This window comes from Caloenas nicobarica, chromosome 29, assembly GCF_036013445.1.
Source record: "Caloenas nicobarica isolate bCalNic1 chromosome 29, bCalNic1.hap1, whole genome shotgun sequence".
Classification (NCBI taxonomy): Eukaryota; Metazoa; Chordata; class Aves; order Columbiformes; family Columbidae; genus Caloenas; species Caloenas nicobarica.
Window position 1 is genome coordinate 1,962,650 of NC_088273.1, and position 11,985 is coordinate 1,974,634.

Below are 11,985 nucleotides of genomic sequence, written 5' to 3' on the forward strand. Positions count from 1 at the left end.
ACTCCTGGGCAGCCAGCGGGCACAGATCCTGCTTCTCACGGCACCTCCAGCCAGCACCACCCAGGGCTCAGCCACGGAGCTGAAGGAAGGTCTGGAAAAGGACAAGGGGGTGTGTATCAGGGTAAAGGTGTATGAGAAATGGCTTTGATTTTGCTCAGAGAAATCTTCCCTAATTTGTCACTGTCTTTTGCTCCTGTGACAGTGCCCCACGCTCATCAGCAACAAATGTCCAACAGCAGCTCCATCACCCAGTTCCTCCTCCTGCCATTCGCAGACACACGGGAGCTGCAGCTCTTGCACTTCTGGCTCTTCCTGGGCATCTACCTGGCTGCCCTCCTGGGCAACGGCCTCATCATCACCACCATAGCCTGTGACCAGCACCTCCACACCCCCATGTACTTCTTCCTCCTCAACCTCTCCCTCCTCGACCTGGGCTCCATCTCCACCACTCTCCCCAAATCCATGGCCAACTCTCTGTGGGATACCAGGGTAATTTGCTATGCAGGATGTGCTTCACAACTCTTTCTGTTAGTCTTTTTAGCTTCAGCAGAATTTTATCTTCTCACCATCATGTCCTACGACCGCTACGTTGCCATCTGCAAACCCCTGCACTACGGGACCCTCCTGGGCAGCAGAGCTTGTGTCCACATGGCAGCAGCTGCCTGGGCCACTGGGTTTCTCAATGCTCTGCTGCACACGGCCAATACATTTTCACTGCCACTGTGCAAGGGCAATGCTGTGGACCAGTTCTTCTGTGAAATCCCCCAGATCCTCAAGCTCTCCTGCTCACACTCCTACTTCAGGAAAGCTGGGCTTATTGTGATATGTTTCTTGGTAGCTTTCGGGTGTTTTGTTTTCATCGTGGTATCCTATGTGCAGATCTTCAGGGCTGTGCTGAGGATCCCCTCTGAGCAGGGACGGCACAAAGCCTTTTCCACGTGCCTCCCTCACCTGGCTGTGGTCTCTCTGTTTGTCAGCACTGCCATGTTTGCCTACCTGAAACCCCCCTCCATCTCCTCCATATCCCTGGACCTGATCATGGCAGTTCTGTACTCGGTGGTTCCTCCAGCAGTGAACCCCCTCATCTACAGCATGAGGAACCAGGAGCTCCAGGATTCAGTGTGGAAACTGATAACTGGACTTTTTCAATAACAAACAGCAATAAACTCTCATCCTCTGCAGAGCAGTTATAGTGTAACTCGTAGGCTCAACCATTCTTGTTTTGTTGTTGTTGTTTTGCTGGTATTTTGACAATGTTGTCATCCATTTCGTAATTCACTGTCTGCCTTTTTTTCTTACCAAGTGTCTATGGAAATGAGGACCCTCTTCCTCTTCTTAAAAAAAAATTAAAATAAATGGGCCCTGCAGTATTTTGCTTTTTTTTTCTCCTCTGCTTTTCTTTTAAGGCCTTTTTGGAGCTGCAGGGACAGTTTCTGTCTGCAGTAGTGGAGGGGAGCAGAGTCCCAGCCTGGCAGCGCTGCCAGGGAGCAGCAGCCCTTGGTCTTCCAGAGCTGTTCTCGTTCCACTCCCACACTCTCCTTCTCATCCCTTGTGTTGGTGCAAGGCCTGAGTGCTCTGGCAGCTTGGTCACCGTCCTGCTGTGTGTCAGTCCTGTGAGCGCAGGCAGGGACAGGCAATGGGCACTGCTGTGACAGAGCTGGCCACAGAACAGCCTTCCATGAAGAGCGATCTTCTGAGGATAGTGCCTGAAGTTTTAGGCCTTCTTTCAAAGCTTTTCTCAAGAACTTGCCCAAGAAAGTGGCCCACAGATGGAATACCAGCGGACAGCTAAACTGTACGTGTGTACAGGGCTGGGCACACAGCAGTGTCCTCTCACAGCCAGGCCTCCTGCCAGAGACCTGCAGGACCAGCAGAGCAGGGGCTGGGCTGTGCCCCTGTGCACTGGACACCCCTTGGGAAGGAGCCTCAGGTCAGTCATCATGCACTGGCCCCTCACAACCACCATTTCCAGCACTCATCTTTCACCCACAGTGGTTGTTCTTCCCTCCATGAATGGACACTGAATGAGTAGTTCAGCAGTCCATGTTTGATTGTACAGATGAGATGTAAGCACACATCTCATGTACGTGAGGTTGACACAAACGCGATTGATCAGAAACACCAGCAACTATTCCTTGGGGTTCCATGAAGGCCTGTGGCACTGTTAAGGTCTTGAAGTCACTTCATGTTGGGAGAAACACCCCATGGGAAATCACCTGAGTGGTACACTGGGATATGCTTCCTTGAACTTTCCATTCCTCATGTCATGGAACATCTCAGATGAGCGCAGAGCAGGGTGACACACCACAGGGCTGAGGTGTGTCCCATCCATTGGGAGTGGCAACAGGAGGCCAGAGGGACACTGTGACTCCTGCCTCTGTGTGTAAGAGGGACAGACTCTGTCTCTGAGCATCCCTGGGTGCATAAGGAGTCCATGAGACCAGCTCAGATGTTGACACCTGACAGAACCCGGACATTTCTGTGTATGACTCCAGGAACACACTCCACTGTATCAGTGAGACTGATCTCAGCTGCCTTGGACAGGGCCATTGCAAGAGCTCCTTTCTGCTATGTCACACTTGCCCGTGATTCTAGATTATGCTCTCAAAAACACCAGAGAAACCAGAGAGATTCTGGTGTCCTTGGAAAACACAGACATCAAAGCCATCTTCAAGAATGGCAGGAACAAGAATTGGGAGAACTGCAGGTTGGTCAGCCTGCCTCTGTCCCTGGGAAGGGGATTGGACACGTCCTCCTGCAGTCATTTGCCAGCACTTGAAGGACAAGAAAGGGATTGCTGAAGCAAAATGTGCAGGGAAAAGGAAGGTATGTCGTGTACATGGAGTTTTGCAAGGCCTCAGACTTGGTCTCCCATGGTGTCCTTATAGCCAGATGGGTGCTGTCTGGGCTGAAGAAGTGGACATTGGGTGGGAACTTGGCTGAATGATTGAGCACAGATGATATGAAAGGTACAAATATTTCTGTGCAACCGGTTACTGGTGACATCTCTCAGTGACCAGCATTGGGCAAACACTGTTGAATGTCTTTTTCTCCCCCTGTATGATGGGACGAGTGCACTTGCATCTCTTTTAAGGATGATGCAAAGCTGGGCAGAAGCCTTGAGTAACCTCACCTGGTTGACCCTGCCTTGAGCAGGGGAGTCAGACAAGATGATGTTCAGGGCTCTCTTCAAATCTGAGTTATTCTAGGATTCAATGAATCTTTACCTTCGAGAGGTTTTTGAAAACTGAACATATGTAGGAAGAAGAAAAAAAAAATAAACAGGCAGAGGAGGAGATCTAAAACGTGTGAACACAAATATGGCACTTCCTGTGAAGAATGTTTCTCCCTTCTCTCATTCTCCATTAGTAGCAAATAGATTTCATCAAATTCATAAAACAAGGATACTTATAACTGGTCAGGTCCTGGGCCAAGAGGAGGTTATGGATGGCTACGGCCCCAAGCCTGACAGTGTTCAAGAAGAGACTGGACAATGCCTTCAGACACAGGGTATGAAATGTGGAGTTGTCCTGTGCAAGGACAGGAGTTGGACTCAATGATCCTTGTGGGTCCCTCCCAGCTCAGGACATTCTAGGATTCTATGAAATACTAGGTCAAAAGTCCATGTTTTCATTGTACAGATGAGTTGTAACCATACACATCACGTGCATGTCCATGGTGTGCATGTGGTGAGATGAACCCAAGTGAGCACAAATGCTATCAGCTATTCCTTGAGGTGCAATAAAGGTCAGTGGGACAGAGATGGTGTTCAGGGGTCTCTTCCAACCCGCGTTATTGTAGGATTCCATGAATCTTTTCCTTGGGGAGCTCTTTCAAGGAAGAATACACAGAGGAAGAAAAAAAAAAAAAGAGGCAGAAGCAGAGGTATAAAATGCACCAGTGTAAATACAGCAGCTCCTCTGGGAAACGTTTCTCCACTCAAACCCTTGAATGGAAATCTATTAGATGAATTTGATGAAACCAGCTTAGTTTTATCTGCTCAGACACTGGACCACAAGGAGGGTCCAAAGAGTCGTGGTGAATGGGCCAAATCCAGTTGGTGGCCAATCACGAGTGGTGTTCCCCAGGGCTCAGTACTGGGGCCAGTTCTGTTCAATCTCTCTATCAATGATCTGGATGAGGGGATCGAGTGCACCGTTAGTAAGTTTGCAGATGACACGAAGTTGAGTGGGAGTGCTGACCTGCTGGACAAGACGACAGGAAGGGTCAACAGGGGGATGTGGAGCTGCTGGTTCATTAGGCTGAGTCCAATTGTCTGAACTTTAACAAGGCCAAGTGCCATGGCCTGCACTTGGGTCATAACAACCCCCTGCAACACTACAGGCTCAGGAAAGAGCGGTTGGAAGGCTGCTTGTCAGAAAAGACCTGGGAGTGTTGATCAACAGCAGCTGAACATGAGCCAGCATGTGCCCAGGTGGCCAAAAAGGCCAATGGCCTCCTGGTGTGCATCAAGAATAGTGTAGTGGGCAGAACCGGGGCAGCGATCATCCCCGTGTACTCAGCGCTGGTGAGGCCACAACTCGAATCCTCAGTTCAGTTTTGGGCCTCTCATTATAGGAAAGACCTTGAGGTGCTGGAGTGAGTGCAGAGAAGGGTACAAGGCTGTTGAGGGTCTGGAGCACAAGTCTTCTGAGGAGCAGCTGAGGGACCCGGGAGTGTTTAGCCTGGAGAAAAGGAGGCTGTGGGGAGACCTTTTTGCTCTCAACATGTATCTGAAAAGAGGTTGTAGCATGGAGGATGTTAGTGTTCTCATGAGTAGCAAGTGATAGCATGAGAGGAAATGGCCTCAGCTTGTGCCAGAGAAGGTTCAGAATTGATATTAGGAAACATTTCTTCATGGAAAAGTTTGTGAAGCAGTGGAACAGGCTTCCCAGGGAAATGGCTGAGTCACCATTCCTGAAGGTGTCTAAAAGATGTATAGATGAGGTTCTCCGGGAAATGGTTTAGTGCTAGAGTTAGGTTGTGGTTGGACTCGATGACATTAATGGTCTCTTCCAACTGAAATGATTCTATGATCCTACGATTCTATTCTTCAAGGGAGACAAGGAGGCTGGGGGGAGACCTTATTGCTGTCTAGAACTACCTGAACGGAGGTTCCCATACGGTGGAGCTATCCTTTGAGGTAGGAATCATAGAATCATAGAGAGTGTTGGAAGGGAGCTTCACAGGTCGTCTAGTCCAACCCCCCTGACATGAGCAGGGACATCTTCACCCAGATCAGGTTGCTCAGAGTGCCATCCAGCCTGGCCTTGAATGTCTCCACGGATGTCTCCATCCACCACCTCTCTGGGCAATCAGTGCAGTTGTTTCATCACCCTCATTGTAAAAAATTTCTTCCTCATGTCTGACCTGAATCTCTCCTCTTCTAGTTCAAAACCATCACCCCTTGTCCTATCACAACATGCCCTGCTAAAAAGTCTGTCCCTATCATTCTTCTCGGCCTCATTAAGGTATAGAAAGCTGACAATAAGGTCTCCCTGGAGCCTTTTGTTCTCCAGGCTGAACTACACCAACTCTCTCAGCCTGTCCTCACAGCAGAGCTGTTTCATCCCTCTGATCATCTTGGTGACCTTGCTGTGGCCCCTCTCCAACAGGTCCATGTCTTTCCTGTACTAAGGACCCCAGAGCTGGATGCAGGACTACAGGTGGGTTCTCACCACGGTGGGGCAGAATCCCCTCCCTTGATGTGCTGCTCATGCTCCTTTGGATGCAGCCCAAGATATGTTTGGCCTTCTGGGCTGCAAGCGCACTTTGCCAGCTCCTGTCCGGTCTTTTACCCACCAGTATCCCCAAGTCCTTCTCGTCAGGGCTGCTCTCCATCCCTTCATCCCCCAGCCTGTATTGATAGTGGGGGGTTGCCCCAATCCAGGTGCAGGACCTTGTGTTTGGCCTTCTTGAACCTCAGGACACTCACATGAACCCACTTCTCGAGCTTATCCAGGTCCCTCTGGATGGCCTTCTTTCCCTAACATGTATCAGGAACTCCACTCGGTTTGGTGTCATCTGTAAACTTGCTGAGGGTGCACTTGATCCCACTATGTCACTGATGAAGATACTAAACAGTAGTGATCCCAGTATGGACCCCTGAGGGACACCACTTATCACCAGTGTCCATCCAGACATTGTGCCATTGACCACCACTCTCTGGGAGTAAACATTGAGCCAGTTCCTCACTCACCAAACAGTCCAGCCATCAAATCCTCTCCAATTCAGAGAGAAGGATGTCGTGAGGGACCATGTCAAAGTCCAGGTAGATGACATCCATAGCCCTTCCTTTGTCCACTGATGTCGTTACTCCATCGTAGAAGGCCACCAAGTTAGTCAGGCAGGACCTGCCCTTGGTGAAGCCATGCTGGCTGTCTCAAATCACCTTCCTGTCCTCCTTGTGCCTTAGCACAGCTTCTAGGAGGATCTGTTCCATGATCTTCCCAGGCACAGGTAAGGGGCTGACAGGTCAGTAGTTTTCAGGGTCCTCCTGTCTACAGCAGAGGAGAGAAACACTGCCACACAGCGCAGCTTGGAACATGAGGAGGAAGAAATATCACTCAAAGAGTAGTGTTGTGGTACAAGAAATCATCCAGAAGGAGCGTGAGATCAGTCCACCACCTTGTGTTTCAAGGAACAGAGCATGAGAGTGGAGACACATCAGTCAATGTATGGAAACACCAGGGTGAGAGCAAGGGGAGGAAACGAGATGGGTGTCTACAGCCTGCAGGGAAAGAGAAGCAGCTGTGTGACAGTGTAGGACAACCTGTGGTAGAGATGGCAAAGGGCACTGGCAAGGCTGGATGTAACCAAGGGAACCTAAGTCTTTGTCCCTTTGGCTGGGGCAATCATCTCTGCCACCAAGGCCTATGAGGAGACATGTTGTCCTCAGGCACTGGGGGCACCTCATGGCCTCCTTGCACACCCCCAGGAAGGCTGGGAACTGTCACACCATTGTCCTTCACTCAGCATCACACAGCCCACATCCCCCTGCCCCAGGAGGAGCCCTGAGCAATGGGTGAGGGACAGGATCTGCCTTCCCAGGGGCTGGGGGTCAGGCCTTGGCCTCTCTGCTTCATCCAACAAAACCAGGCTTTTCTCAGCACCTCAGCTGCCTGCACATGACCCTTTGTTTATCTGCCATCATGGCCTCCAACTCTCTGCTCTAACGAGTCCCTGGGGAGGCTTTGCTGGTACTTGCCCTCAGTGGAACTCATTAATACTTCAAGGTACTCAGTACTTTTTTCTTCTGACTTTGACTTCTGGCAAGGTTTGTGCAATCTCCTCTCAGCACCTCAGTGAGTTTCAAGGACTCAGCACCAAATGCACCATGGGGTTCATTACACTGAAGAAAGCTCTAAGAAACCATGTCTCTTCTTGTAATTTCCTTCTACTCTTGTACAGTGAAGTAGAGAGTTTTCTTGGTGTAACTATGTAGAAAGATTTCAAAAAGCTTCTAATAAAAGCGTCTTTCTATTTTAAAGGGTGTATTTCATTAATTTTTCCGTTTAAAGAAAATATTCTATCAGTATTATATCGATCCAGGGTCTCTCCTGTGGAGGTCTGGACTGGTTGGAGAAGGTCTGACACTTGAGGCCTGACACTGTGTGGACAACCTTGCTCCTCACCTCCCCAAGCCCATCATTTCTCTCATTGGCCACCTGGCACTTGCATCCCTTTTCCTTACACCAGACTTCTCCACTGCAGGCTGCAGCTGGATGTTCCAGCTCCTTTGCAGCAGCTCCCACCTGCTCTCCTTGGAGACCTGGCTGCACACAGGCAAAGAGGGACTTTTCTTTCCTTTTGAACAAACAAAATAAAACTGATAAGATTCATGATTAAAAGAAAGCACACTCCTCAACTGTATGCCAAGGACAAACTGCCACCAATGAGATTCACCATTCACAAGGCATAACCATGAGAAAATATTTTAGGCAGAAATGAATTACAAAATAAACACAATAAAAGAGTTGGCTAAAGACAGAATTAGACAGACTACCGAAAGACAAGGAAGCTTTTACCTCCTTGAAGCTGAAAGCAGCAACTGGATTGTTGAGAGGTGTCTGAGTGATCAAAGAGTAAGGGGAAGGGAAATCCAGAGAGCAATCGCAAGTGCTTGTGTGTAGATTAGTTGCTGGAAATGTGACTTCAGACATGGTCAGTTTAGTTAGGATGGGTGGAAATACATGAAAGATGAGGGAGATCAGATGCACAGCCTAACAGAGAGAGTGCTGGCAAGGCAAATCTAGTGGAAGATGAGAAGTTCTCCTCTTGCTCTTAATGCACATGCTGAAAAGCCTCATTTTGATCTCAAGGGAAAACACTGATATTTTATTTAAGGTATTTAATTTTTTCAGCTGATGATTTCCTGCTCCTGCTTTTAAAGACGTGTGCAAATGTCTCGCATTTTCAGGGCGAGCTCCATTGCCTGACCACAAGTATCCAGGGCCACCTCCAGAGGAGCCAGTGTCTCTGCAGTCCAGGTCTGGACTGGTCGCTGTCACAGAGAACCTGCTGGAGACCAGAGCCCCTCGGAAGCTGCAGCTGGAGCCTGGGCAGAGGGTCCCAGGGCACCTACACTGGCACCACCCACCCCTGTCCCTGTAACTGCATCCCAGCCCAACGTTATGAACACTTGCCTTTGCAAACAAAGGCAGAACATAAAATCCCCCAGAGATCAGTATAGTAAAACAAGGCAAAACAAAGGAAGGAGGTTAACAACACCAGCAATATTTGAAGCCTAAATCTGCAATAAGACTTGTCTTTCACTCTACATCTTTCATTCTATTTTTTATTGCTTAAAACAAAAAAAATGTTCTCAACATTTCCATCATATGGAAACCTACAGCATTCGAAACACTTTATTTTTGTCTTACACAGCCCAGGGCCCCAAAAGCTCCCTGCCAATAACTGTCCATGCCACTTCTTACTCTTGGCACAGAGTGAATCCCACTCTGAGGTTTTGGCGACACTTGCCTGATGGAGAAAAGCAGGGTAAAAACCTTCAGTGTAATGTGCCCATTTGGGATGGCCAAATTTGCACTGATCTTATCAGATATCTGTCATCTGTCTTTTTATATGAGAAAATCTGTATTTGTGTGTAGGTACAAGCACAGAAGAATCATAAAATAATAGAATGATGGAATCATAGAATCATGTAGGTCAGAAAAGACCTTTAAGATGATAGAGTCCAAGCATAAACCTGACACTGCCACGTCCGCCCCTAAACCATGTCCCTAAGCCCCATGTCTACACGTCTTTTAAAACCCTCCAGGGATGGTGACTCATCTACTTCCCTGGGCAGCCTGTTCAAATGCCCAACAACCCTTTTCATGGAGAAATCTTTTCTAATACCCAATCATTCCCTGGCACAACTTGAGGCCATTTCCTCTTGTTCTGTCACTTGTCACCTGGACAAAAGAGACTGATCCACCCCTCACTGCAACCTCCTTTCAGGTAGTTGCAGAGACCAATAAGGTCTCCCCTCAGCCTCCTTTTCTCCAGGCTAAACAGCTTCAGCTCCCTCAGCCGCTCCCCATCTGACTTGTGCTCCAGACCCTTCATCAACTTTGTTGTCCTTCTCTTAACTGACTCCACCACCTCAAAGTCTTTCTTGGCGTGAGGTGCCCAAAACTGACCCCAGGATTCGAGCTGCAGCCTCACCAGTGGCCAGGACAGGGGAACAATCGCTTCTCTAGTCCTGCTGGTCACACTAGTGCTGATACCAGCCAGGATACCATTGGCCTTTTTTGGCCACCTGAGCACACTGCTGGCTCAGGTTCAGCCGCTGTCGACCAACAGCTCCAGGTCCTTTTCCACCAGGCAGCTTTCCAGCTGCTCCTCTCCGAGCCTGTAGTGTTACCTGGTGGTGTTATGACTCAAGTGCAGGACCTGGCACTTGGCTTTGTTGAACCTCAGGCAACTGGCCTCAGCCCATCATTTCATCCAGTCCATATCCCTCTGTAGAGCCTTCCCAGCCTCCAGCAGATCAACACTCCCACCCAACTTGGTGTCATCTGCAAACTTACTAAGGGTGCACTTGATCCCATTGTCCAGATCATTGATAAAGAGATTAAACAGAACTGGCCCCAATACTGAGCCCTGAGGAACACCACTCATGACCAGCCACCAACTGGATCTGACTCTGTTCACAACTCTTTGGGCCCAGCCCTCCAGCCAGTTCTTTACCCAGCAAGGAGTATGCCTGTCCAAGCCATGAGCAGCCAGTATTTTTACTTTTTTATTCTATTTTATTTTGTTTTATTTATGAATAAATATGGTATTTAAAATGTATATATGCCTCTGTACATGTGTATAAGAGTATACACATCATATATAGATATATACGTATGTATAAAACCAGAGAAATTAAATATACATAGCCATTATAACGTACATATAAAATGGATAATGCCTTCTTTAATAAGATCTAATGGAATGAAGAAGTAGATTTTAAATGAGAGTAGAAAGAAAAGTATAAGGATGGGTCGACATCCCCCATTTTACCTGGTGCAGAAGCCGCCCACAGATGTCTGGGGAGGAACTTCAATCAGGTGGGGAGGACACAGACAAGCTGGATCATGCCCAAGGGCTATGTCCTCCCCCAGGAGGCCACTGAGGGGCCCTCAGCACAGATCCTTTCACATACAAGGAAAAGCCCAGTCCTGTGGGCTGGACTGGACGGCCCCCACATCCCAGCCCAGACCAGCAGGACATGCCGTGCGGGATTACTGGGTCAGACTCTGAGCTCTTCTGGGTGCTGCAAAACACAGGCAAACTGTCTGTGAACATGGAAACCCAGGACAAAATGCCAGCTTCAGAAGAACATGTGCATGGGGACAATATGGAAAAGACCCGAAGAGGATCTCAAAATAGACAACGTGAAGCGGAAGATGTTGCCAATGAACCCATGAACCACAAATTGGATGTTGAGGTGCCAAACAGAGGCACCTCCCTGGTTGTGGGGGTCTCCCAGTTGTCTGTAAGGCCACTGTGGGGTGCAGGCTGGTGATAAATAGGTTTCCTTTTCCTTAGGTTCATAACCTGATTGAATGTTCCAGACTGCTCTGAGTGAGGGGAGAAGTCAGGAGTGTGATGGGACTTGCCCAGGTCCACCTGAGCCACACCAGCCAAACCCAGTGTGCTGTGTGTGTCATGTCTGGGGTGGGGAAGGGGGTGGTGGTGGATGTCAATGTCTTGAACACTGTAGGACCTGAGCAGAGTGCACATGGTATGGAATAAGGGGTGGAGATTGTACTGCCTGGGATGGAGCTAATTTTCTTGTTCACAGTCCCTGCTGATGGCGCCCAGAACAGCTTTGACAACACTCATGTTGCAGCAGTTGCTGAGCAGCACTGGCACAGCCTCAAGGCCTTTGCTGTTTCTCCCTCTGCCCTAACAGTGTGGAGGCTGCAGGTGGCAAGAGGCTGGAGGGGACAAAGCCAGGAGAGCTGACCCCAACTGACCAGAGGGATATTCCACACCATATGACGTCATGGTCAGCAATAGAACTGAGGAGGCAGGTGTGTTCTTCAGAACATCCTTTGCTCAGAGACAGGCTGAGCATATATCTCTCCTGCTGTGAGTGATTACTTTTCCACTTAAGTTGTCTTTATCTTGACCCATGAGATATTCTTTCTTACTTTTGCCCTTCCAGTTCCCTCCCCCATCCCGCTGCTGGGGATTGAGCAAGTGATTGGGTGGGCGCTGCCAGATGGGGTCACCCCCAACATGTGCACAGAGCAAATAGGTTGTGCGGGTGAGGTCCCTGGTGTCTCAGTAGATCACAGGCCAGGAGCTGACTCAGCGATTGTGTAAGTGGTTGCAGGTCACTGACACCCGAGCAGCTGACAGGCCCAGCGCAGGCACACAGTTTGTGTCACAGCTTGTGAGGTCACTTGTGCCTTTGTGTCTCGCAGGCGAGCAGACAGCAAGTGGGTGGATGTGACGTGGTCAGGTCACTGGTGCCTGAGGAGCCGA

The 11,985-nt window shown here is 49.1% G+C and overlaps 1 protein-coding gene across 1 annotated transcript; it reads left to right on the plus strand.

Moving 5' to 3' along the window:
- The first annotated feature begins 225 nt into the window (after window positions 1-225).
- LOC135999687 (olfactory receptor 14A16-like) lies at window positions 226-1,152 on the plus strand. The gene has a single exon (XM_065653247.1). It carries the CDS (start codon window positions 226-228, stop codon window positions 1,150-1,152), a length of 927 nt encoding a protein of 308 aa, XP_065509319.1.
- The last annotated feature ends 10,833 nt before the right edge of the window (window positions 1,153-11,985 follow it).

Coding starts and splice junctions, on each gene's coding strand:
- LOC135999687 (XM_065653247.1), top strand. CDS start 226: ATGTCCAACAGCAGCTCCATCACCCAGTTCCTCCTCCTGCCATTCGCA.